Genomic DNA, 27671 nt, shown 5'->3' on the forward strand with positions numbered 1-27671 from the left:
ATTACTCAGCCACAGAAAAGAATAAAATCTTGCCATTTGCAACAATGTGGATGGAGCTAGAGAGTATTATGCTAAGTGAAAAAAGTCAGAGAAAGACAAATACCATATGATTTTACTCATATGTGGAATTTAAGAAACAAAACAGATAAACATAGGGGGAAAAGAGAGGCAAACCAGATAATAGATTCTTAACTATAGGAAACAAACAGTGTTGCTGGAGGGGAGGTGGGTGTGGGTTGGGCTAAATGGGCAATAGGGATTAAGGAAAGCACTTGTGATGAGCACTGTGCCTTCAAAAGGTGTTGTGCAAAAGTGATGAGTCACTAAATTCTATACCCGAAAATGATATTACAGTGTATGTTAATTAATTGGAATTTAAATAAAACATTGGAGAAAGAAAGAAAAGGAACAGTATCAGTCACAGATGAAAAAGGGTCATTTTCCTCTGAGTGAATCCAAATGCACAGCTGCACACATTATTCCCTTCATGGGTTGGTTTTTCTTACCCACCTTTTTATTTTCTTTACATATTGTTCTGTTTGATGTTTTATCACAAAACTCAGGGAAATAGGACATTTTCTTACCAGGTCACAGCCACCATTCTATATCACAGTACGAGTGAGTTCCATGAACATAGGGAACTCAGTTTTGTTCTCTGTTTTATCCCAAGTATAGCAAATACTATGATAGGTGTTCAGAAAAATCTGTGGAATGACTGAATGAACGAATCAAAAGGATAATCACGAACTATTTCTTCAGGCAACTTAGGAAAGTCTTCACTACAATAAATATCAGAGCAGGGAATTCACTTAACTCTATTTCTGAATAATAGAGCGAGTTTCTCACAAGAGTTTCTCAGGCTGGTTACCTTAGAGAGGAAGGAGTCTGTCTATGTTTTCCCAGTTATATACAGTCTCAAGTCCTGAGGTTTGTGTTCTACTGGTTTATCCATATTTGTTTCTGAGCTGATAATAACTGAGATGGACAATATGGATACCTATGCCCATCCCTCGGGGGCATTAGCCTGAAGTCCTAGGCTCAGTATTTTGTGGGCATATGCATCCTCTTCGACCTGCTACAATGTCCCCCTAACTCCTCTACTGGTGTCCAGCCTTAGTCATGGATATCTGATTGCATTCCAGCCTCTGCTAGGACTGACTAAATCCTCACTCTGAATCCTAGGCCACACCGTAGACATCTCCCAGAATTCATTGCTATTAATGTTTTGCTGTATTTCTTTACAATTGTAATTTGTAATTGCCATATTCTCTTCACTGCATGCTTGTGCTTCTCCTGGAATGCATCATGCTCTGTCCCCTTTGGCCCTTTCCTCAAATTGTTCTTCTAAAATACACTCCTCCTGCCATGCTTCCACCTAACTTCTCATCAGACAATGCACACTTCTCCCTTTGTTTAATTAACTCATTTCCTTCCTGTGTTTTCTTTTTAACATTACTTTCTCTGTTAAGCCTCACAATCTCTTAAACCAATCTTATATTCTTGGGCACCATTGTACCTATTATCCTCACTGACTTGTCAGACTCTACTCTAGACTTTTAGCTCTTACAAGACAATAGACAAATTATTTATCACTGTATCAAGATTTCAAGAGTGTTCCGGATATGTAGGCAGCGGTTTCTAGCCTTGGATATACATAGGAGAGGAGTATAGGCCTGAGAGACAATGAACATTATCTGACACATGCTATCTTATGGATTAATTCCCTTTTGTTCTACTTTTAATCTTAAAGAAATGTTGTAGGTTCCAGAGTCCATAGTGAGTGAAATTAATATTATGTTGAATTTAGCCAGGCACCTAAGTGCTATTATATGATCACCAAATATCCTGAAAATTTGTTTTGAATATAGCTTAAACTAGACAATCTGGGTACACTAAGTTCTTTTGATCCCGTCTTCCCCATAGTTTTTAATAGAAGCAGAATTTGTAACTTACCTCTAATAGCTTTTGGTGGTTAAAAGTCAAATTTGTAGCAAATGATGTTCATGTTATATGAAAGAGGACTCATTATTGGCAAAGCCGATAATGACAGTGCTTTCTTGTTGTGGTATCTGATACCCAGCATTCTAGTGGCCTGAGATTTAGGGCAAGGCAACTGCCAATCCTAATGAGGAAACTGAAATGCAATCAGTTTTTACCAGGGTTCAAGCCAAGCCTGAGGATTATGCAAAATAGCAGAGATGTCTGTGCTGTTTCTGCGGCTACCCTGAGACAAAATTTTATTTACCATGATGAATTTTCATGTTATAAAAATTCCACAGCCACTTTGCATACACAGCTAATTTATTTACTTGATTTTATTATCTTCTACTGACAAAGGCATAGGTTGCATTTTGGAGACAGGTTTTTAATTGCACATATATAATAAATAGTACAATACAACTCTATTTCATTTTAGTTTCTGAAGTAAAATTGTGTGTTTTTCCTCATTTATATTGTAACCTACCCAAACAGTTCCTTTTTTGTTTCAAAGGAAATCCAAGTTCTTCAGGAGAAACAGGTATTTTGTAAATGGGGAGGGCTGGTTACCTAGAACATTAGCCAATTTGAAAGACACATGTATTATAACAGAAAGAATCGCATTTCTGTCTGTTGTATCCAACTAGACTCTTTTTTCAGTCTTGAAGAGTTATAGCCATGTGTTTAAAGAAAGCTAATTTTCATGGGAGAAAATTACTGTTTTTTTAACATAGTTTTTAATTTGGCTTAGAGAAAAATTGGTATCTAATAATTTCACAAACTTAATTTTATAAATATTTATTTTTTCAGATTCTACGCTAACTATGCATAGGAGAAAAAAGAAAGACTAAGTGGTCAAATTCTATTTGATTAGACAGAGATGTCAACAAAATAAGGACAGTCTGATATATATATATGTACATCTGTATATAATATAGATTTTTTTTTATCTCCAATGCTTTTATAACAGAAGTCAGATTAAATTGATTTTTTCTAAATATTTTATTTATTTACTCATGAGAGACACATAGAGAGAAGCAGAGATATAGACAGAGGGAGAGGCAGGCTCCTCACAGGGAGCCCAATGTAAGACTCTATCCTTGGACCTGGGATCATGTGCTGAGCTGAAGGCAGATGCTCAACCACTGAGTCACCCAGGAGTCCCAAGATTAATTTGATTTAAATTAATTATGTTCATTTCTCTCAGTTCCCAACTGGTATTAACATATGCCATACTTTTAAGCTAATGCTTGCGATCCCTTTGACTAAGCATAAATATCTCACAGATACTACTGAGGCTTTGTTGAGTTTACCACAGTCCCTGATACAGCATGTAAGGGAGTGTCTTTCTTTGGCCCCACTGAGAATCACTGAGGAAAGTAAATTAGTGTTGTATCTCTGTAATCACACAGAACAAGAAATTTGGTAGAGCACAATTTTCGATATTTTGTATTATGAAAAGACTACATTTTTCTTTTTCCAAATGTAAAATAAAATTTGTTGTCTCCTTTTGAAAATATTCATAGAGATTCAGTCATGCCTCATCAGTATTATACTACATAATTATAAAAATTCATATCAAACATTTCTAGAAGCATAAGTTAAAGCCTTTATGGACCATTCTTCCACTTACAGGGACTTCAGGCTAAAGGTGTCATTTGTACCCTCACTTCCAGGTGAATTCTAAAATAATTCTCCAGATTTTTTATTTCCCTTCTCTTATATTTCCTATTTTTTCCCCTTTCCACCCTGAGAAGCAACATGATAACATGGAAAGAATACAGGGTTTGTTGTTAGATGAATCAGGTACATATCTGGGCTTTTTGCTCTGAGCTAATTGTGTGATCTTGAGCTGAATTTCTGAATCTTGGATTCTTTGCCTCTAAAACAGGGTATTCAGAAGTGCATTATGATAACATTTGAAAAGACACAACTCCCATTAAGAACCCCACAAATGTTAATTCTGTCTCCTCCAAAGTGAACATTACAAATGGAAAGCATGAAGCCCTCCATGACAAGGGTCTTCTCATTCTTGTTTGTACGTCTTGAACAGAACAAGAAAGGCTATCAACCTTTGCAAAGGGGGAATGCTTTCTGTGCATGTGGACAGAGAAGCCTCATGTTGAACCTGACACTTTATTTTGTGGCCAACAACACTCACTAAAGCTGTGAAATTTGTTTGGTTCCTTATATGTCTCAAATATTTTTTGAGAATTATGAAAACATTGGGAGAAAAAAGGTGATCAGAAGACAGGACAGTAGCAATCTTCTTTCTAGTATATCAGACAATTTGCTCAATACTATGAAACCTAGCCATGATTCTCAAGAAATGCCTGTGATTTTCACCATGGGTGGTTTTGAAGGCGGGCAGGTTGGCGAACCCCACTCATTCTTTGCCATCCACAGAAATAAAAATTTTTAGAAAGCAAAGGCTCAATCTTCCTCATTTGTGGGTTAGGAAATCTCGGTATAGAAACAAAGACTAAAAGGACTCTGAAATCCTGGAAAATTTATAACTTATACAGTAAAAATTCTCCAAAAGCTGAAAACCAGAAGGGCCGTATGTGATTGTTTTTAGGGAAAACAAAGAGGGATGACCTCATCAGACAGCTTTCTAGTGTAATGTTTGTTTATGTATGAAAAGTCCATGGAAAGAGGCAAAATGGGAGGTGGTCTAAAAAGAAGTAGGAATTAGGCTGCGTATCTGGAGCACGCTGTTAAGAATAAAGCTCAGTTCAGTATCGGACTGAGAATAACCACGAGATTCAATAATGATTGCAGGTTTAATTGACATGTTTACAGAGAAATAAATACTTAAAGCAAAAATCTCATTCTGAAGAAAATTATGGGGACATGCACAAACACACACACACACACACAGCATACACACATTCCCTAACAACCCAGCAACACTCATTGTGCTTAATTTGCAATTCTCTTCAGAGTTTTTTTCAGAGCACATTTGACATCCTTGTTCCTTAGACTATAGATAAAGGGGTTCAACATGAGTACTATATTTGTGTAAAATACTGAGGAGAATTTCTCTTGGCCCACAGAACCAGAAGGAGAGGCCTTGAGATGTGTGAACAGCCCAGATCCATAGAATACACCAACAGTTACTATGTGGGAGCCCCAGGTGCTGAAGGTTTTGGACCAACCCAGAGCTGATGAGATGTGGAGGACACTGGACAGGATCAAAACATAAGAAATGAAAATAATGGAGCTGGATATTATGACAACTGTGATCACAATAATTGAATCCACCAGCTCACTGGCATAGGTGCTGCTGCAGGAGAGCTGGTAGAGGGGGAAGATGTCACACATGTAATGGTTGATGATGTTGGAATCACAGAAGGACAATCTGACCATGTCCCCTGTGTGGACCATGGCACCAGCAAACCCCATCACATAAGAACCAAACATTAGCAGAGAACAGACCTGAGGGGACATGGTGACCATGTGCACCAGGGGCTGACAGATGGCCACATAGCGATCATAGGCCATGGCTGTCAACACATAGCACTCAGAATGGGCAAAGAAACAGAAAAAAACGAGCTGAGTCATGCATTCTGGAAAAGAGATGATATTCTTCTCTGACACAAAGTTCATCAGCATTTTAGGTGTAATGACCAAAGACTGGCAGAGATCTATGAAGGATAAGTTGAAGGTGAAAAAGTACATGGGAGTGTGCAAGTGAGAATTCAGGCAAATTAGATTAATGAAACTCAAATTCCCTACCACAGTGACCACATGGTTCAGTAAAAAGAGGAAGAAAAGGGGTAACTGGAGCTGAGATTGATCTGTAAATCCTACCAGGATGAATTCAGTCACTGAAGACTCATTTTCCATAGCCATATTCTGCAGGGGTGTGATCTGTGAGGAAATGAGAGAAGTGTCACATCAGGAAGGGACTCAGATGCTTTGCTTCTCGAATAAGGCCTTGTTCTGTGGGGGCTGTGGGGACAGCATCCTGAAAGAAGAGCCAGGGCAGACTCTCCATCTTTAACTTTCTTTTCTTGTTTATCCTTTTCTTCTGTTTTCAGATCTCAACTGTAACTCCTCACCTCCCCTGGACTAACACAATCTGGGATGAAGTCTTTTAGAATGGATACCAAAAGTGATGATCACATGTGAGAAATAAGGAAGCAGTATTTTGAAGAGATGAATAGGCTGGTCAAGGTCATGCAGGTAGAGAATAGAGGAGCCAACAGTTGTACTTGAGACCACTTCCTATGAAAATACCTGAAGTTCGAAGACAGCAAAGTCACTGTGATACCCACAATATCCACTACTCAACCCACTCTCTCCCTCTTATCTTTTAGAAAATTAGTACCTGGCTTAGTGAAAGTGCTAAGAGGTAAAAAGTCTCACAAAGATTATGTAACTTGTCCAAGATCACACATATAATAACTGGAGGAATTTGAATTCCACTATTGTTGTGAACTTCTCCTATTCATTCCCTTTATCCAATCTTTTTTTAAAAATATTTATTTATTCATGAGAGACACAGAATGAGAGAGAGAGAGAGAGAGAGGCAGAGGGAGAAGTAGACCCCACACAGGGAGCCCCACGTGGGACTCGATCCCGGGACTCCAGAATCATGCCCAGGGCTGAAGGCAGGCGCTCAACCCCTGAGCCACCCAGGGATCCTCCCCTTTATCCAATCTTACCTCAAAATCACAATGAACTGTTTAAGGATGACAAATGACTTCCCCACACTTCTCCACTGCTGTAGCCGTGGGAATGAAAACATCAGAACAGAAGGACTCAGTTGCCCAACTTCCGTCCGCCTGGAGACCTCACTACTGCCAGACTTCTAAGAGTTCTTTTCCTTTCACTTCCCTTCAGACAAAGGCTCTGAAAATGGAGAAGCCAATATTCCTTCTGTTTGTGGATTTGCATAAAATGTCTTCAGGGCAAAGCAAATGTATCAACTCGCATCTCCAAACCATCAGCAAGCTAATATTGTGGATTTATCTTATTCTCTCTGGATCTCAGCAACTTATTCAGAAGCTTGGAAAACAAGGCTCATTTAGCATCAGAGTTGGATCAGGGTCCTGAGGGAAGAAATTACTGAGCCTGTGTTTACAATCCTTTGCCAGTAAGTTAATATAGGTTCCTTTGGGACTCAATGTTCTCCAAGCATCAGTTTATATTAAAAACTTTGGATCCTCTGTGCAGGGGGGGAGTAACCTCCTTTATGTTCCCAGTTATCCTAGAGCTCATGCTCAATTATAAAAGAGGAGTGAGTGTTCAGGGGCAGAGCCATTGCCATTCCCAACACTTTTTTTCCCCATTGTTCTGTGATTGGTATAGAATTATGTAATAACTTTATATTATCCATCTTTTGGTGTCTTTTGTACCTATAGAGAAATATTAAAAGAATGAGCTGTGTGTGTGGGTGTCTGGGTGGCTCAGTTGGTTGAGCATGTAACTCTTGGTTTCAGCTCAAGTCATGATCTCAGGGTTGTGAAACTGAGCCCCATGTCGGGCTCCATGCTCAGTACAGAGTCTGCTTGAGAGATTCTCTCTCCTTCTTCCCACCCCCAGTCTTCCCTCAGCTTGTTCTCTCTCTCTCTCAAATAAATAAATAAATAACATATATATATATATATATATATATATATATATATATATATATATTTAAAAGAATGAGCTCTGGAGTCAATCAAGCTTGAATTCAAATTCCTCCAATTACCATGTGTGTGATCTTGGACTAATTAATCACTCTGAGCTTATTTTACCTCATGTACATTGTAAGTTTAGTAAAAGTTTCTACTTATATTGCTTTGAGGATTAAATGCCTCATAATCTCTAGCACATTTAGCACACTGCTTGGCACATGGTTAAGTGCTAAGTAAGTATTAGTTTGCCTTCTTCTTTATCCTCATCTCTATCTATACATGGACCTCTTGCCCAAGTTCCCAATTCTGTACCCAAGTGTTTACTAGACATCTCCACTAAATTGAATTCAGCAAATTCAGCATCTCCTTGTGGTCCCATAACCGTTTCTCTTCTCGCTATCCTTTTCTAAGTTAACGGCACTATCCTTAACCTAGTTAGATAATCTAGAAATGGGTTGTCATTCTGGACCCCTCCTTCCCACTACATTGACATCTGATCTTCAAAGTTTACATATTTCCATTTCCTTAAAATCCCTGGTTTCTAACTTCTTCACTGGACTGCCTTTGAGCCTCAAAGTCTAGAACACTCTAAGTTTCCTTAACCTGGGGTCCTACCATCACCCATTATATTAGCTTTTTCTTGTGTCGTAAATTACCATAAACTTAGTGACTTAAAAGAACACCCATTTATTAGTCATAGTTCTGTAGGTTAGAAGTTTGGTACAGAATGTGATGCTGGTTTCTCTGCCCAGGTTGAAATCAGGTGTAGGCAGGACTACAGGACTACATTCCCTTCTGGAGGCTCTGGGGAAGAATGTTTCCAAGCTCATTCAGGCTATTGGCAGAATTCAGCTCCCTGAGGTCTTTATCTCCTTGCTGGCTCTATGCTAGGGGTCACTCTCAGCTTCTAGACACTGCCTGCATTCCTTCTGTAGCCCCCTTGTCTTCAGTTGAGCAATAAACAACACGTGAATCCTTTTTGTGCTTTAACTCTTTGACTTCCCTTTCTGCCACTAACTTGAGAAAAAACTCTCTGCCTTTAAAACGTTTGCGTTATTAGGTTAGGCCTACCCTAATAATCTCCCTATTTTAAGGTCAGCTGTATATATAACATAGCACTAGAGTGCTATCTCATTATATTTACAGGTTCCCCTCACACTCAAAGGAGAGAGGATAATACAAGGGAAAAAATCATTGGGGAGTCATGTTTTAGAATTCTACCGACCACAACCATCTTCTTTGGAAATCTATCCACACATTTTATATAGAATTACGTGTAGAGAATGCAATGTTCCCTTGCTTAAAACCCTTCCACTTCTTTCCCAAAACAAGTGAAACCTCTCATCCTGTCATTGAAAGATCTTTAGAGTTTCCTTCCTAATTGCATCCATAGCTTTATCTCCCATGTCTCCACTTCTTGAATTGTACTCTCCAGTAATACTGAGGAGTTTGATGTTCCTTTCTTACATTTTGGTGATTTTGTTTCCATAGTGTAGTGGTCATCACGTTTGCCTGACACATTTTGGTGATTTTTTGGCTTCTGTTGTTTCATCTGCCTGAAGTGCCTTCTCCCTTCTTCCTCACTTGTATACAACTTACTCATTCTCTAAGACTCAGTCCTGTCCTCATTTCTGATAAAACATCTCTTCTGATCTCTTCCCCTGTCCCTACTCTCAGCAGCTGAAGTGCTTTCTCTGTATGCTGCTGAGGCATCTCGTGCATGCTCTCACTTATACACAACAAGCTTACCCATGTATCTTCATTACACTTAGACTGTACCCTCCTAGAGGGTGAGGATTCAATCCCACTCATTTTCATCCAAGCTACTATGAAAAGACTTTTTCCTTCCTTCTCCCTCTCTTTCTCCCATCTTTAATTCCATATTTCTTTTCTTTTCTTTTTTCTTTTTCTTATTCTTTTTTTAATTCCATATTTCTAAATAACACGGAGTTGCTTCTCAACTTGTTAGTATTAGGCTTTGTCAACTGACTTTAAGTTTGGGAAATGAGATTTAGTCAGTTTTCACTTTCCATCATCACGAACACACTTCTCAGTGTTTTCATTTTCCCAATAGTAATTTTTTTAGTTAGATCAATATTCAGTATTTACATGACTTATAAGGATGTACACGCTCCGCATATCTTTTTTAAAAAAGATTTTATTTATTTATTTGAGAGAGAGAGGGAGCACGCACACAATTGGGGGGAGGGGCAAAGAGAGAAGGAGGAGCAGGCTCCCTGCTCAGTTCAATTCCAGGACCTCAAGATCATGACCAGCAGATGCTCAATGGATTGAGCCACCCAGAAGCCCCTATGCTCTGCATGTCTAAGTAGTAAAATATGCTGATTACCTTTCCGTCACAAACCTCCTTTATTGGTTCAATTTTCTATGTACTTATAATTAACCTCAACACTTTCCCTCAGTTGTTTAAATCATCTTCCAATACTTTAAAAAACTTTAAGCATTCGAAATCAAATATACATAATTAAAATACAATAAGTTTCCATCTCACTCATGGAAAACCCAAGATATGGTTTCTAAATCATAGCCAGCTTCCTAAAAACAATAAACTTGGACCTAAGATCCTTCCTTCTTATAGCTTCCTTCAACACATACTCTTTTACACTGAGTTGGCCAAAGAGGAAACATTATGAGAGATTCTCAAAGTGAAGTTTTGTGGGTTTGGAACTGGCACACATAACTTGCTCATATTCCATTTCTTAGAACTCAGTCACCAGGTTGTACTTAACTGAAATTCCCTTTCAGACTACATTTCCCAGGGAAATGTCTTGTGACCAAGAAGAAGATAAAAAGAGTTTTTGGATAGCGGGCCTATCCATATCTTGCATGTCTTAATCCCATCCTGATGTCTGAAAGTATCTTTGTTTCATACTCATATTTAAATGATCACACTCAATATGTGAACTTCCAACTATTTCTCTTGTTTTTAGTGTAGTATGACCATATTCTCGTGCCCTTCTTCCACAGAACCTCCATTCTATACTTTCTACAGAACAACCCCCAGTCTTCTATTTCAGGAGAAACATTCACCAGGGGATTTTTTTTTTTTTTAAGACTTACATGGAGCTCTCCTCTTTTTATCTTTTCCTTCACCTCTACATTCAGAGGTGATTTGTGCCACCAAATTATTGAGCATACAGGAAATGATGAAATGTGTCATATCTGCTTCTACCACATAGCTTAGAATTGAGCTTCCTGGGGACTACTGAGTCAATTACTGACCATTTTTCTGCTTTCTAGTGTTCCAAATTTCTTCCCACTCTTCTTCCCCCTATTGTTTCCTTTGTCCTAGTGGGTTAACATAACATACTTGTGCTCCTGACTTCTAATGGCTTTGTTTTTTTAAATTTATTTTTTAATTTAAATTAAATTTGCCAACATACAGGATAACACCCAGTGCTCATCAAATCATGTGCGCTTCTTAACGCCCATCACCCAATTACCCCATCCCCCCACTGACCTCCCCTCCAACAACCCTCAGTTTGTTTCCCAGACTTAAAAGTCTCTCATAGTTTGTCATCCTCTCTATTTTTTCCCAGTTTCCTCTCCTTCCCTTATGGTCCCTTTCACTATTTCTTATTTTGCACATATGAGTGAAACAATATGATGATTGTCCTTCCAATGCCTTTATAATCATTCTAATGAGCTTTCAGAAAGTAAGAGTAGTTAAATACATGGACTCAATCTGCTATGTCTAATCAGAAGTCCTATTGCTGAATTTTTAGGGTGATGTCTGGGAGCATAAAAAATCATAATTTCAGTGGCAAAAAGCACCTTGTCCCTGCTTAGAGAAGGATACTGTCCCTAAGGTTTAAAATCCTTCACAAACAAATTATCTGATTATTTTAGAAGTTTTACTGATTCATTTTATTCAAGAAACATCTCTTAGAGGACTTAAGTTGCAAGGCACTCTGAACACAAAAAAGAAAAAGACACAGATGATGCCCCTTGGTTTTCTCAGTTTGATTAGAGAAACAACAAAAGAAACCAACTATTGTACAATTTATAGATAACTGGTGCTAGTCACAATACTCAATTCTTATTATTAGCTTGTCCTTTATAATCTTCACAACTATCTGAGGCAGGCATCTCTGTTTCACATATAAAGAAACCAAAGGTAGGGTTAAATGCCAAAGGTAGGGTTTGCCAAAGTCACAGCAACTAATGGCGGAGCCACAGTCCAAACACAGATCTTTCTTTTTTTTCTTCTCTCAAGGTACCCAGAGGTGCCACTTCAAACTGCATATCCTTCTTATTCCTTTCCTGTATATCTTGCTCTGATCTATCAAGGCAAAAAAATTTTTTTCTCACAGTTAGTGAGCACCTACTTTTTCTGACTGTGTTGTAAATCCAATTAGATCCATCACAACCGTGTTCCTCTCTCTTTCTGTTTTTTTCCCCACTTGCCCTTGCTTGTTGCAAAAGCTTGAAGCAGAGCAGGACTCAGAGATTACTCCTTAGGACTTGGAGTTTCTTCTTTTCATATTAAAGTTATTTTGAAGCTTGAATATTTTCTGTCTTTGGATTATGCTGTGATTATATTGTTTTTATTGAGTTTTATTTGTTCTTCTTATTGTTTTGTGTTACTTTTACCAGAGGTATGGCAGGTGCACATCTAAGTAGGTGCCATTTTCTTTGGCTTCTAAACCCACACAAAAATTATTCTTATCTTACAGATGTGGATATCAAGGCTGAAAGAGGTTATGTAAATTGTTTAAAATCTCACAGGAAGTGCAGAGGCCCTCTGGAGTCACTCCCTTCACCCCTTTGCTACAACAAACCACAACCTCAGACTAGTGGAGGCACTGGCTTTCTCTGCTTTCTTCACACTAATGTCATGCCCACAACTATGCTACATGATGTGGGTACTGATGTTGCCTACTGTTCAGGATTGAGTGAGCATCCTTTGTCAGTGGCAGTGGAGCTTCTAGCCCTCGTGGCGTGGTCCACCCTTGCAGAACCCCTGCATCTACAAAGCTGGGAGTAGGGGATGTTGATGGAAGGAGCAAAACATCACAGAATCCCATTGTCTTACATAAAGTTCAACACTTCTTGAAGCATCACCAGTTCTTAGGTTTGGTTGGTTTTCAGAGTGTCGTAATTGTCATTTTGCCAATTCTGTCCAACTTTATATTTGCTGATCTTCTCACTCAGCTGTAGCTGGACATTCCACTGAGGTTCTTTTCGGTTTGAAATACCCATCTTTTTCAAAAAAATGTAAATTGTATGACTTATTTCTAATAATTTTTGGTGGAAAAATCCAAAATTGTAGCAAATGAGTTGATATGATATGAAACTTGTTTCTTAAGTCCTGACTTATTACTGAGAAAGTCAATAGTGATATTGCTTGCCAAAGAGGAAGCTAGATTCTTGTCTTTTGGGAAGTACAAAGATTACACAAATTTCAGTAATTGTTAATTTAAACACCCTACCATCTTACATTTTAAAGTTTAGTCATATTTATAACTTATCATTTAACCCATTTAACAGATAAATGTTTTGTCAGGTAGCTGTATTTTGGCTTACACATGTGGGGAAATATATCATATAAGGGTTTATGTAGAGAAACAATAGAAATGGACTCTGATACAGTGCTGTCAATAACATTTCAATTAAACTGGGAAAAAAGTGATTCTAGCTTCTTTAAACAGAAAAACATTAATAGAAAGGACATTAGGAATTAAGAGATTTGGTTTGAGGTTGTAAAACCAAATTTGGAGAAGAGGTAAAACCAAGCCAACTGCAGGGGTCAAGGGCAGGAAGTATTTCAGAGGAATAGTCTGGCCACATTATTGGCCTTGATGCTGCAGAAGTTCCACTCTATTCACGCCACTGACTCACCCTTGGATACAGCTGCAGCCACATGAATGGTTCCCAATTGTCTCACTGTGTTTGTGTAATTTGTTCCAGGTCAAAATCTTAGATAAGAGTTATGGGATTGACTGAGGGTAGGTGAGTGTGCCTGTCCTCTGTTTGCCACCCAGGCTTTTCCTCCCTCTTGGATTCTATAGTGGAAGTTTGGGCACTACTACATCCCACCAAGATGATGCAAGATGAGGATTCTATCTAAAGGCATGAAGTAGGACTCTCTTCCATCTTCCCAGGAGACAAGTATGTGCAAACATGCTTTCCTATTTATAGAAAAGAAGAAATTATGTTTTCAAATCTATAGAGAGGTTTACATAAAATTAAATATTATATTTTTTGTGGTAATGAGCAATTTGTGCTTTTGTAGATAAGTTTTTATTTAAAAATAATTGTAGGGGCACTTGGGTGGCTCAGTGGTTGAGCATCTGCCTTTGGCTCAGGTCGTGATCCTGGGTCCTGGGATTGAGTCCCACGTCGGGTTCCCTGCAGGGAGCCTGCTTCTTTCTCTGTCTATGACTCTGCCTCTCCCTGTGTGTCTCTCATGAATAAATAGATAAACTCTTAAAAAATAATTGTAGATTTATAGAAAAGTTATAAACACAGTGCAGAGAATACCTATGTATATTCTTCATGCAAATTCTCCCTAGTATAAATTTTATACATATCTGTGGTACATTTCATAAGACTGAGAAATTAACTTCAGTACAACACTGCTAATGAAAACACTGATTTTGTTTTGGACTTTACCAGTTTCTCCACTAATGCCATATTTCTGTCTTGGATCCAACTTAGGAAGCCATGTTGCATTTAGTTGATACATCTCCTTAGTCTTCTCTGATCTGTGACAATTTCTTAGTCTTTGTCTTTTTTAAATGACTATAGCAATTTTAAAGACTGTAGGTCAAATATGTTGTAGAATGTCCCCATTTGGTTTTGTATAATATTTCCTCATGCTCAGACTGGAGAATAATGCTGAGTGAAGAGTCTTTACTACTGCATCATAACAAAGTCTATATGATATCAACATGACTTACCACTAACAATGTTAACTCTGATTAACTGGTGAAGGTAGTGTCTGTCAGTTTTCTCCATTGTAAATTTATTGTTTTTCCCTTCCACTGTAAATTTACTATTTTCCCCAATTACTATATTTTGTACTCAATTCTTTGGAAGCAAGTCACTATGTTTAGGAGAGAGGAATTAAGCTCTGCTTCCTGGAGGGGAGTTATCTAGATATGTATTTTTGAAAGTCATACAGACTCATGAATATTACTTTATCCTTTGGTTTATAATCCAATACTATCATTATTTATTTTGTTTTCCAAATAATTCCAGCTTTGGTCCTTAAGAGCTCCCAGGTTGAATCCTATAAATTTTTGACTATGACTCCATCTTCTTTTTAAAGATCTTTTTTTTTCTTTTTTTTTTCTTTTTTACTCTCTGACATTATGAGATGCTTCGGAATCATTTTGTAATTTCCTTGTTCCAGCTCTAAAGTGAATCACTTCTCCAAAGAGCCCTAGTTCTTATTATCAGAGAATGTTATTTAGAAATAAGACCTGGGTGCTTGGATGTGTTCATTGCTACTAGGGTATCACTGCTTCCAGGCCCTCTTGAAGCTACCTCAGCCATCCAGCCAGCCTAGTAGTCTTTAAGCTCTAGCAAGCACCCTCAGCCCCTGTGTTTAACTAACCTTTCTTTGTTTATCTATAGATCATGCATTCTTTTAAAAAAAAATTTATTTATTCATGAGAGACACACACACACAGAGGCAGAGACACAGGCAGAAAGAGAAGCAGGTTCCTCACAGATAGCTTGATGCGGGACTCAATCCCAGGCCCCCCCGGGGATCACAACTTGAGCCAAAGGCAGTTGTTCAACCACTGAGCCACCCAGGTGCCCTAGATCATGCATTCTTTCCTAGAAAGAACAGAGTGCCTCTGTAGGTCAGGAACCAGAAACCCGACCCCCTTGCACAATCCCCATAACCAAGGGCATGTAATGGAGAAATGTTAGGGACCACTGGCACTCCTTTTATTAATTTTCCTAGACTCTTTGAAAAACCCCTGGGCCAGGCAGAAACCTTGGAGTTGGCCTTTGAACAAGAGTCTGTCTTCTTTCCAAGTGGCTGGACTCCTGAATAAGGCTCATATTCCTTTGGAATCAAAACTCTTTTTTAAAGAAAATTTTTATTTATTTATTTGAGAGAGAAAGCACAAGTGGGGGGGAGGGGCAAAGGGAGAGGGAGAAGCAGGCTCTCCACTGAGCAGAAAGCCCTGTGGCGCTGGATCCTAGGACCAGGAGGTGAGGACCTGAGCTGAAGACCCATGCTTAACCCACTTAACCACCCAGGTGGCCCTTCAATCAAAACTCTTGAGTATTGTTTTTTTGAGTGACAGGCAGCACACTTGGGTTTAGGTAACACTTTCAGCAAAAAGAGGTGGGAAATATGTATACATATTCAAAGTTTTCTATGTATCTTCATATCTAGTTATTCCTGTATCTGTCTGTCTTACTATATAATAGAAACCCGAATTAATGACGCTAGTCTAGCAACACAGGGTTCATTACAGCCTTCCTCTTTTGCGTATGTGTAACTTATTTCTCTGGCAATGAGAAACATGGCTCCATTATCTACGATTTTTAACCTCTTTGATTAGATATCATAAGTTTACAGTAAAAAGCAATGTATATAACATTGTACGTTTGCTGCTCAATTTGTTTTTCACAGGAGTATGCTTGCAGCTCTGAAACTCGGTTACATGCATACTGGGATTGATTGAATAAAAATAAATCGTAAATAATAGAAATTTTGTCATACTGAAACGTCTCTCCCGGGCCAATCTGCTTACGATGAAGAAGATGGTGGTCATTTGATGGGATGAGCATTGGGTGTTATGCTATATGTTGGCATATCGAACTCCAATAAAAAAATATATAAGAAGAAGAAAGAAGAAGAAGAAGAAGAAGAAGAAGAAGAAGAAGAAGAAGAAGAAGAAAGAAGAAGAAAGAAGAAGAAGAAGGAAGAAGAAAAAAAGAAGGAAGGAGAAGGAAGAAGAAAGTGAAGAAGAAGAAAGAAAAAGAAGAAAGAAGGAATAAGAAAGGAGAAGAAAGAAGAAGAAAAAGGAAGAAGAAAGAAGAAAGAAGAAGAAGAAAGAAGAAGGAAGAAGAAAGAAGAGGAAAGAAGGTGAAGAAGAAACAAGGAAGAAGAAGAATAAAGAAAAAGAAGAAGAAGAAGAAGAAGAAAGAAGAAGAAGGAAGAAGAAAGAAGAAGAAGGAAGAAGAAAGAAGGTGAAGAAGAAGAAAGAAGAAGAAGAAGAAGAAGAAGAAGAAGAAGAAGAAGAAGAAGAAAAGAAGAAGAAGAAGAAGAAGAAGAAGAAGAAGAAGAAGAAGAAGAAGAAGAAGAAGAAAAGAAGAAGAAGAAGAAGAAGAAAAGACGACGACGGTGCAGAAGTCGAGGCGACCTGGGTCCCCGCTGCTCCGGGAGGTGGAGCTACAGGCCGGGGCCGCCCCGCACCCCGGGCCCAGCCTCCTCTCTGCGCCTGCGCCCGCGCCTCCTCCGCTTGGCGCCAAGGGCCTTCCCCCAAGCCCCCCTGCATTGGAGGGGCGGGTGCTCCGGGGCCCCGAGCCCGAGCCCAGCGGCTGCCTGCCCCTTACCTTCTCCGGGGAGTCTCCCAGCGGGGGAGGCGGCTGCTGGCGCCTGCGGGTCCTCGGCCGGTGCTGCAACCCCAAGGATGCGCGGCAGGACCGCAGCTGGGAGCCCCGGCGGCCGCAGGAGACAGGCGTCCCGTGGGCCCTGCGGCCTCCGCCGAGGCCAAGACCTCGCACTGCGGCGCCCTGAGGCCACGCAGCGCTGCGCCAGGCCGCCCACCCCGACGGGGACAGGCGCGGGGCCATCTCGGGTGCCCGGAGCGGCCGCAGCCCCTTGGGGTCGCCGGGGTAAAGGAGCGGTTCCGGGGCCCCGGCAGGGAAGGCGCCCCGGGCGGCGAGGCGGGGAAGGTCACGCCGAGATCCCGGTACGTCGGGGGCGAGCAAGCAGTTCAGGCTCCTGGCCCAGCAGTTCCGGGGCGCGGGGGGTGCCCGCATCCCTGCTCCCTACCGTCGGCCAGAGCCCGGGGCCTGGGGCCGCAGTCTGGGGCCCAGCTGACCGACCCGGGGATGCCTTTGCGCCCTTGGGCTCCAGCTCCTCAGGGCCCCACGCCTTGCCCCCGCCAACTCCCGTCCTCTCTCAGCGCCTCTCTGGGCCTTCAGCCACCTCTTTGTGCATCTGCCTCCACCCCCTTAGGTCCCCATTCACTTCAGGGAACCCTCTCTTGGTGCCTTAGTCCTCCATCTTTCAGGGGGGCCCATCTTTTTGTGCCTCCGCCCCCATTCTCTCAGGACCTTGTGTTTTGGGGCTTCTGCATTCTCAGGGATCCCCTCTGTTCACAGCCTCCTACTTTGCTTCTTCACTCTGCTGCCTCTGTACTATTCTCTTGGCAGCACCATTCTCTGACTCAGGACCTCGCACCTTCTCACGGCCTTTTCTCTCCCATCCTCACTCCAATTGGTGAGGTCTCGCTTTTTGCCCTGCTTGGGTTCTCATTTTTCTTTGGCTGCCCCCCCCCCCGCCCCCCGCGAGCTTTTATTGGTGGCCTGTCCTTTTGCGGTGGGGAAGCAAGAGCTGGTTGCAGGTAGTTTTTGAGGGAGAGATGGAGCCAGACCCAAAGGATGCCTCTCTTAGGAAGTGCAGTAGGGTTAGTGCAGGCGAGGGGGCAGGGCACAGAGGATCCGTGAGAGGCTGCCCTGCCGATGCCAGCTGAGACAGATCTGGTTCTCTCCTCTAGCCAAGGTTCCAGCTAGCACCTGGTGGGCAGTAGGAGCGTTAGGCTTTGCAGCACAGTAAAACTCAATCTGGATGGATGATGTTACCCCAGCTTCATGAAGGATCCCTGGCATCCTCTGACAGGCACATGTTCACAGGCCCATCCCTAGCTATGCCCAGAAAGGGGATGGAGGAGAACTGCTTGTTCTTTCTTTCTTTCTTTCTTTCTTTCTTTCTTTCTTTCTTTCTTTCTTTCTTTCTTCTTTCTTTCTTTCTTTCTTTCTCTTTCTTTCTTTCTTTCTTTCTTCTTTCTCTTCCTTTCTTTCTTTCTTTCTTTCTTTCTTTCTTCTTTCTTTCTTTCTTTCTTCTTTTTTTAAGATTTTATTTATTTATTCATGAGAGATACAGAGAAAAGGCAGAGACATAGGCAGAGGGAGAAGCAGGCTCCATGCAGAGAGCTCCATGTGGGACTCGATCCCGGAACTCCAAGATCATGCCCTGAGCCAAAGGCAGACACTCAACCGCTCAGCCACCCAGGTGTCCCAAGAACTGCTTGTTCTTGAATAGGCAAGGGCAGGGGACAGAGTATGGTGGTGCCTGAGCCCCAGCCCACTGCTCACAGGGTCCTGGCACACCGTGAGGTAGGAGCAGTCCTTGCCCGCAGGTACCCAGCAGACCTCAACATCACACTGTTGTTGGATCCTTTCCTGTTTGTCACAAACCTGCAAAATTTGTCCAAGTCTGTTTTCTTACTTTTCTTGTGTCTTTTTCACCTCCAAAGAGTGACTTTGATTTCGAATGACACATTTTGGCATTAAATGCTTAGAAAGTCTCCCCCTATAGGTTCTAGCACTGTGAAACTAGAGTTTCTGCTATTTCTTTTCAGATAGTTTTTTTTTTTAAGTGTAAGAAATCACAAGAACAAAAGGTTTAAAGGACGAGGCCACTGAGCAAAAGCAGCCATTCTGAGAAGCTGAAGAAGGGAGAATTGTGGTATTTTGGGGACACTTTCACTCCCTGACAACTTACTATCTGTTACCAAAGCCACTTCTCAGGTAGGGGTGGAAGCTGGGACATTTTATGGGTGGAAAGGTCAGGTTTGTTTTTGTGCACCCTGATGTATTGCTGTTCTGAGAGACTGTTCTAGGCTTGCTATTAAGGGAGAACTATTGCAGGAAGTGAAGCATTCTGCTCATGCAGAGGCCAGAATTTGGGAGCCCAGCCAGGGCCCTTGGAGCCTCCTGTGTGTATCCTCCCACATCTTGCTAAATAAGACATCTCCCAAAATGTGATTCTTTACATTTTGGTGTTAACAACAAAACACAACACACACACACACACACACACACACACACACACGCACACACACACAAGTAAAGATGTGCATTTTCAGAAAGAGTAATGTTAGGACATACTCTGTGTTCCCTTTGTTATTGATTATAAGACCAATGAAATTCTGGGTGTCCCAGTCTTTATTCTTGAAGAATGAGAGTCTTGACTTAGGTTGGCTTAAATAAAATTCCAAGATGAATTCTGTAATAAGATCATAATATGAGCAATATATATGACATAATGGTGTAATAACAAGTTTTTACTGTTTTCTCCACAAAGAGTACCAATTTCAACAATCACCCACAGATGAGAGAGCCTTTGTGGAAGTCCAGAAGTTTAGCAGAGAAATTTCAGCAAGTTTTTAGAGCAAAAAATTCTAAGATTGGATGCATTTGAAGAAGGTAAGAGGAATAGTTTCACTTTACCTGTGCCCTGCCTTTCCTAAGGCGTAGCTCAGTGCCAAAAGAGGTGTTCTTATAACCTGTGACTGTGATTCCTCTCACTGCACAAAGTGAGAGCATGAGAGTGAATGCCTGGTTTCTTCAACTCTGAGACACTACCAAAGAGATCCACTTTTCATCCCATTCAGCTTGCTGAGGTATATTGTGTGGCTGAGGATGGGAGTGTCTGGGAAGGTAGCAGGTAGGGCTGTTGGAGGGCATCAGAGGGATGTGAATCCTACTAATTGTGCCATAGACCCCATCAGGAAGCTTGCTAATGAGCCAGTGGAGATGCCCTCAAGTAGTCATGGGTACCTGCCCACTCTGTGCACCTTACCCACACATACCCCCATCCTGTGGATGGTTTTCCACATGTGCTTCCAGTGAGAGAAAGCCTTTGTAGATGGCTAGTGAGCACATGCAGAAAGATGGCCTGATTCTACAGGCTGGGGAAAGATCACACACTCGAGCATTCAGTTCCACCCTAGGGAGAACAAAAAGGAGGCTCTCTGCAACTAACCTAGCTTTGTAGGATTGAGGGAAGGCATGCAAGTCTAAGAATTCTGCCATAAGATGAAATAAGACATTTGGAGCAGTAATAACCATAGAAAAGGTCTGAGAAAGCCTCAGAATCACTACCAGGGGTAACAGAAGGTAATTTTCTCATAAAGCAAGTCAGGAAGACTGGAGGAGGTGGCTGTTTTTTCAAATATGAAAATAGCAGCAGTCTTCAAGGAATATGAAAAATCATGTAACCTGGCACACCAAAGGAACCCAATAATTTTTTAGAAAGAGATCCCAAAGAAATGGAGATCTGTGATTTGTCTTATAAAGAATTCAGAATAGCTGTTCTAAGGAAGCATGGCAAGCTACAAGAAAACATGTAAAGGCAATTTAATGAAATCGTGAAAACAATACACAGACAAAATGAGAAGTTTAACATTAAAACAAAGAAAGCAGGAATTCTGGAGCTGAAGAATACAATGAATGAAATGACAAATGCAGGAAAGAGTATCAGTATCAGACTGGCTGGAGCAAAAGAATGAGTCTGTGAAGTAATAGGACATTTAAAATTATGCAGTGAGAATACAGGAAAATAATGAAGAGGGATAAAGAAAGCCCACAGGACCTTTGGGATACCATTAAGAGAAACACTGTAGACATTTTTGGAATTCCAGAAAAAGAAGGATGGAGAAATGGGCAAGAGAGCTTGGTTAAAGGGATAATGGCTGAGAAGTTCCTAAATCTGGGGAGAGATTTGGACTTCTAACTTCATAAAGTTAATAGGTCACTCCAATATTTCCAAAGTGATTTTCTTTAAGACATATCATAATTAAGCTGTTTAAAATAAAAGATAATTGAGATAATTTTCAAAACAGCCAGATAAAAATAACCCTTACATACCAGGCAACTGCCATAAGGCTATTAGCAAATTTCTTTGGAGAAACTTTGCATCCTAAGATGATATATTTAAAATACTGAAAGAAAAAACTGTCAACCAAGAATACTTTACTTAGTAAAGTTGTTTCTCATAAATAAAGGTGAGATAAAGACTTTCCCGACAAACAGAAGCTGAGGTAATTCATTGCCACTACACCTTCTTTATAAGAGATGCTGAAAGGAGTTCTCTGAGCTGAAGCAAAAAGACACTAACTAGTAACATGAAAAAATTAGAAAATAAACAGCACACTGGTAAATATAAATATATTTAGTCAAATTCAAAATACTCTAGTACTAAAATATTATGAACTACTTAACTCAACTGAAGGTTAAAGGACTGGAGGTTAAGATTAAGGTTAAGACAAGGATTAAAAATAACTATAGCTAAAGAATTTGGTAAAGGATATATGACATAAAAAGGTAAACTGTGACATCAAAAACAATATGAGAAGAGAGTAAAAGAATTTTTACATGTGATTGAAGTTATTGCCTCAAAATGGACCATAATGTCTACAAGATATTTTATGTAAGTCTCGTAGTAACCACAAAACAGAAGCCTACAGTAGATGCAAAAGGATAAAGAAAAGAGAATTGAAAGCATACCATTATAGAAAGTCATCAAGTCACAAAGAAGGAAAGCAAATGAGGAAGAGAGGAACCAGGGAACTACAAAACAGCCAGAAAATAATTAAGAAGGCATTAATAAGTCCCTGCCTGTCAATAATTACTTAAAATGTAAATGGTTTAAATTTTCCAATCCAAAGGCATAGAGTGGCTGAATGGGTAAACAAACAAAAAACAAGACCCAACTTGCCTACAAGAGACTTACTTCAGCTTTTAGGACACATAGACAAAGAAGATGATGATATCATGATGATGATATGCAGAGAAGACATTATTACTGATGCTGCGGTAACACAAAGGATCATAAGAGACTATGATGAACAATTATATGCAAATTGGTTAACCTAGAAGAAATGGATATGGTTTTAGAAACACACAGCCGGGCAGCCTGGGTGGCTCAGTGGTTTAGTGCTGCCTTCAGCCCAGGGCATGATCCTGGGGACCCGGAATCGAGCCCACATCAAGCTCCCTGTGTGGAGCCTGCTTCTCCCTCTGCTTGTGTCTCTGCACCTCTCTCTCTCTCTCATGAATAAATAAAATCTTAAAAAAAACCCCACACAGCCTACAGGACTGATTCATGAAGAAATAGGAAATCTGAACAGACCAATAACAAATAAAGACATTGAATCAATAATCAAAAACCTTCTAAGAAGGAAAAGCCCAGGACCTGATGGTTTCACGGGTGACTTTTACCAAACATTTAAAGAAGAATTAATGCCAAATCTTAAATTTTTCCAAAAATTGTAGGGAGAGAACACTCTCAAATTCATTGTATAAGGCCAGAATTACCCTCACACCAATACCAGGCAAGGACACTATAATAAAACTACAGGCTGCTATCTTTGATGAATATTGATGTAAAAAATCCAAGCAAAATTCTAGTAAGTTATATTCAGTAGCACGTTAAGAGGATTGTACACCATTATCAAGTGGGATTTATCCATGGGTTGCAAGAATGGTTCAACTTATACCAGTCAATATATGGAACACCCCAGATTAATAGAATAAAAGATAAAAATCATATGATCATTCTCAATAGATGCAGAAAGAGCATTTGACCACTTTAAACATCCTTTCATTATTAAAACAGGACAGGAGATGGATTGCAAAAGAGTAGAAAGAACTTTTGAGTATGATGGAAATGCTTTAGGTCTTGATTATGGTGGCAGTTACATGATTGCATTATTTTTTGAAAGTCATTGAACTGTACTTGTGAAGTGGATGCATTTTGTTGCATTCAGATTATAATTCAATGAAATTGATTTAAAAAAAGAACATTGTAAGAGCCAGTCTCAACTGTGATCTTCTTGTCTCTGCCCCTGAAACATTTTCCATCAATAAAACAGATTTAGTTTTGTATTCAACAACAGCCTCATTATTTTTAAATTACCATAGAAGGTTGAATGAATATGGGTTGTAAAAAATTCAGTGTGACTCAATAATAAAAGAAATGGAGCATTGATGCATGCAACAATTGGGATGGACTTAACGACATCATGCTTAATGAACAAAACCAGTTTCAGAGGTTATACATGGTGCAATCTTATTTGTTGAGGCTTTCAAATAACTCCACTCTAGAGGTAGAGAAAAGGTTAGTGGTTGCCAGAAGACACAGAAAAAGGGGGGGAGGGGATGAGTGTGACTGTAAAGAGGTAGAATAAGGGAGTTCCTGTATGGTGGTGGTACAGTCCTCTTTCATGATTGTGGTCATGATCACATAATCATGATCTTGATCACATACTACAGACAACATGGTCAGATCACATAAATCTACACACATAACACAAACACACAGTATATGTAGAATTGCTAAATACTAGAAAAATTGTAGTCCTGTATCCTGTGAATGTTATTTTACTAATGTCAATTTCCTGTTTTGCTATTATGCTACAGTTATTAAAGATGTTACTGCAGTAGGAAGCTGGGTTGATTTCAAGGAACTGTATATATTATTTTGCAGTTTTCTGTGAATCTGTCATAATTGCAAAATAAAGAAAAATTAGGTGCCTTCTCACCAGAATGATCATAAATTAATATGTAACTGGGAATTCTAAAGCCATATTTTCTTGAAATAGAAGCTTCTTAACAGTATTTTTCTGATAGATTTGATATAATATATTAAGAGCAAAGACATATTGAGTCAGAACAACCCAAGGTAATTAAATTTCCATGAAATAATGGATCCTTTTATATTAAATGATTTTTATTAAATAATAATCTCTGAAATGAGTTCAAAAGTTCCTTTTGGGGATCTCTGGGTGGTGCAGCGGTTTGGCGCCTGCCTTTGGCCCAGGGCGCAATCCTGGAGACCGGGCATCGAATCCCACGTCGGGCTCCCGGTGCATGGAGCCTGCTTCTCCCTCTGCCTGTGTCTCTGCCTCTCTCTCTGTGTGTGACTATCATAAATAAATAAAAATTAAAAAAAAAAGAAGCTAACCCTCTATAGAAAAAAAGTTCCTTTTGTTTGTGTCTATATAGTTTGCTTACACACTGAATATTTAAAAAGACTCAAATATTTTAAAAAGGCAAAATAAATATACTTTATTGAAATGTTCATAAATCTTTTTAAATTTAAATCCTTAAAACTAATATGTTACCTAGAAATATAATTAGAGAAATTTTCAATAACATTGAAAATAAGAAGGGACAGCATAGAATCCCTTCTTATATTCTCTAGGGAATGTAGAATCCCTGATGGGAAATTAACATTTACTGCCACAATTAGGGTATAAACAGAGACCCTAGTTTCTTCCCTGCAGAGCTTATCATGATGGGAAGGTCCTAAGGGAAACCTATGGGTACCTGGATTTCTAATCAGATTAAAAAATAAATAAGCCTTAAGCAAATGCCTTGAGTTCTATGACACAGACTCAGGTGTCAAGTGTGTAGTTGCTCTTAATATTTTCTTAGTAAATTTATAATGACAAGAATGACTCCTGGAGCACTCAGACTGTGAGATCTTTGATATGACTCTCTTGCCTATTAAGGAAGAAGACTGTGACTAAATTTGCTCAGCTTTGATATCTCAAAAGCCAGTTCTTCCAGTGGAGGTGAAACACACATAAAGGGTCAGCACAGTTCTTTCAATGGAAGGAGAGTGAGTTAATCAAGTTTCTATTTATCTCTCATACTCTCTGTTCCTGAAAATGAGGAAAAAATTTATATTGAATTACAAGAAACTCAAAAGTATGGAGCTCTGATTATACCACTTGCATTATTCTGAGCATACCTTCTCTGTGTTGGCTTCATCTTTGGTCTGGTAGTGAGATAGTTATAGCAGTACTAAGTGACACATGCAGAGTATAACAGCATCAAAAGAAGAGATTTATCTCTTTCTTAAGATAAGGTTTTTAATTGAAATAGGCTTGTAAAAGAGTTTATGTGTTATAAGCATGAAGCTTGATACATTTTTCACAAAAGTAACAACTAATTTAATCAGTACCCAAATTATGTTTCTTTTCCAAGCCCTTCTACAAAACCGAGGAAAGCACATCCACCTTCCTTTATTCATTCTGTCCAGCGAGGGTGGAACAGAGAAGGAGAATGTATAGAAACAGCGGAGTATATGATGAATTATAAATCTTAGGCTATAAAGGTTCTTCTCAATACTTGTTATCAATTATTGACTTCATGGATTTTTGCAGTATGTTATCTGAAAACACTATAGACTGGTAGGGACTCTCTTCTAGGAAGCACAGTTGTAATATAGTCTCTGCCTAAGAGGAATCCTCTCTTTCATGATAGTCATCACAGGGGAACTGAGGTATCTGGTAGGATAATGGAAACATGAGCAGGAACTAGAAAGGGAAGGATCAGATGAGTGGGAGGGCATGATGGGGATACACCCCACTGCTGAAGCTCACCAGCAGGTATCCTTCATCCTAGCTACTTCATCCCTGTATCTTCTAGTAAAAACAGGAGCATTTGTTTGTCACATGCAGCTCATGCAACAAAAGACAGAGCGATTTTAATGTTGCGGGGCATGTGGTAGTCCATTCTGACCCTGTGAAACAAAGGAGAACTTATTTGAATTCTGTGTCTTCTCATAAATGACAGCGTGTAAGGAGGGAGCTGGGTTTTCTATTAATGGGATTTTCTTCTGTTCTCACAGATTTCCAAAGAGGAGAATATTGGTTAGAAATGACTCCTTAGTGACTGAATTCCTTCTTGCTGGATTAACAGACCGCCCCGAGCTCCAGCAACCCCTCTTCTTCCTGTTTCTGATGATCTACATTATCACCATGGTGGGCAACCTTGGCTTGATCATCCTCATCGGTCTCAATTCTCACCTCCACACTCCCATGTACTATTTCCTCTTCAATCTATCCTTCATTGATCTCTGTTACTCTTCTGTTTTCACCCCCAAGATGCTGATGAACTTTGTATCAAAGGACAATATCATCTCCTATGTTGGGTGCATGACTCAACTGTTCTTCTTTCTCTTTTTTGTCATCTCAGAATGCTACATGTTGACCTCAATGGCCTATGACCGCTACGTGGCCATCTGTAATCCATTGTTGTATAAGGTCACCATGTCCCATCAGGTCTGCTCCTTGCTAACTGTTGCTGCATATATGATGGGATTTGCCGGAGCCTCTGCCCACACAGGGTGCATGCTTAGACTAATGTTCTGCAATGTCAATATCATCAACCATTACCTGTGTGACATCCTTCCTCTCCTCCAACTCTCTTGCACCAGCACTTATGTCAATGAGGTAGTAGTTCTGATAGTCGTGGGAATTAATATTACAGTACCCAGTTTTACCATCCTGATTTCTTACGTCTTCATCCTCACTAACATTCTTCATATCAAATCTGCTCAAGGAAGATCAAAAGCCTTCAGTACTTGTAGCTCTCACGTCATTGCTCTTTGTCTTTTTTTTGGATCAGCAGCATTCATGTATCTTAAATATTCTTCTCCTGGATCTATGGAGCAGGGAAAAATTTCTTCAGTGTTCTATACTAATGTGGGACCCATGCTCAATCCCCTGATCTACAGTTTGAGGAATAAGGATGTCAAAATTGCACTGCGGAAAGCTCTGATTAAAATATGGAAGAGAAACATTAGGTTCTAGAAGCAGCAACAATATAAAGAAGTTCAGTTTTTGTTTAATAATTATTGGTATTTTTCAAGATGTGACTGTGTCCATAACTATGTTGCTTTATAGGTTGTGTGTGGTTTAATAGATTTATCATTTTCCTGATGGCTGATCATGTCTTGTTTTTCCTTTTATATCTCCATCGCCTTGTGGAAGTTTACATAAATAACTAATATATTTTATAAACAGGAACTATGCACTGATGTTTAAAATAACTTTTATACTACTTTTGTTTCTGGGCTACTCTTAACTTGGTTAAGAGTATTAACCAATACTCTTTAACAACATATTTGTTAACCATTAACAAATATGGTTAATTTTATCAGTTACATAAAATTAAAATTAGAGTGTCACTGATCTAGACACAGAAGTGACAAACAGTACATGAACTCTCATTTTTAACAATATTGTCGCTATTATAGGCAGCAGCTTTCAAATAAAC

At 39.6% G+C, this 27671-nt stretch overlaps 2 protein-coding genes across 2 annotated transcripts; one reads left to right on the plus strand and one right to left on the minus strand.

Annotated features, from left to right (window-relative positions):
* Nucleotides 1-4899: 4899 nt before the first annotated feature.
* Nucleotides 4900-5835, minus strand: LOC112920179 (olfactory receptor 8C8-like). The gene has a single exon (XM_025998828.2). It carries the CDS (start codon nt 5830-5832, stop codon nt 4900-4902), a length of 933 nt encoding a protein of 310 aa, XP_025854613.2. The 5' UTR covers nt 5833-5835.
* Nucleotides 5836-23626: 17791 nt separating this feature from the next.
* On the plus strand, nt 23627-27205 carry LOC112920136 (olfactory receptor 8B3). Its single transcript, XM_025998790.2, has 2 exons — nt 23627-23721; nt 26242-27205. Exons 1-2 carry the CDS (start codon nt 23627-23629, stop codon nt 27203-27205), a joined length of 1059 nt encoding a protein of 352 aa, XP_025854575.2.
* The last annotated feature ends 466 nt before the right edge of the window (nt 27206-27671 follow it).

Source organism: Vulpes vulpes, chromosome 12, assembly GCF_048418805.1.
Source record: "Vulpes vulpes isolate BD-2025 chromosome 12, VulVul3, whole genome shotgun sequence".
In the NCBI taxonomy this organism is placed as follows: Eukaryota; Metazoa; Chordata; class Mammalia; order Carnivora; family Canidae; genus Vulpes; species Vulpes vulpes.

Excerpts from the sequence above, each read along its gene's own strand:
- LOC112920136 (XM_025998790.2), top strand. The coding sequence starts at position 23,627 with ATGCTTAATGAACAAAACCAGTTTCAGAGGTTATACATGGTGCAATCT. Across the intron at positions 23,722-26,241 it reads ACTCTAGAGGTAGAGAAAAG|ATTTCCAAAGAGGAGAATAT; the intron begins GTTAGTGGTTGC and ends CTGTTCTCACAG.
- LOC112920179 (XM_025998828.2), bottom strand. The coding sequence starts at position 5,832 with ATGGCTATGGAAAATGAGTCTTCAGTGACTGAATTCATCCTGGTAGGA.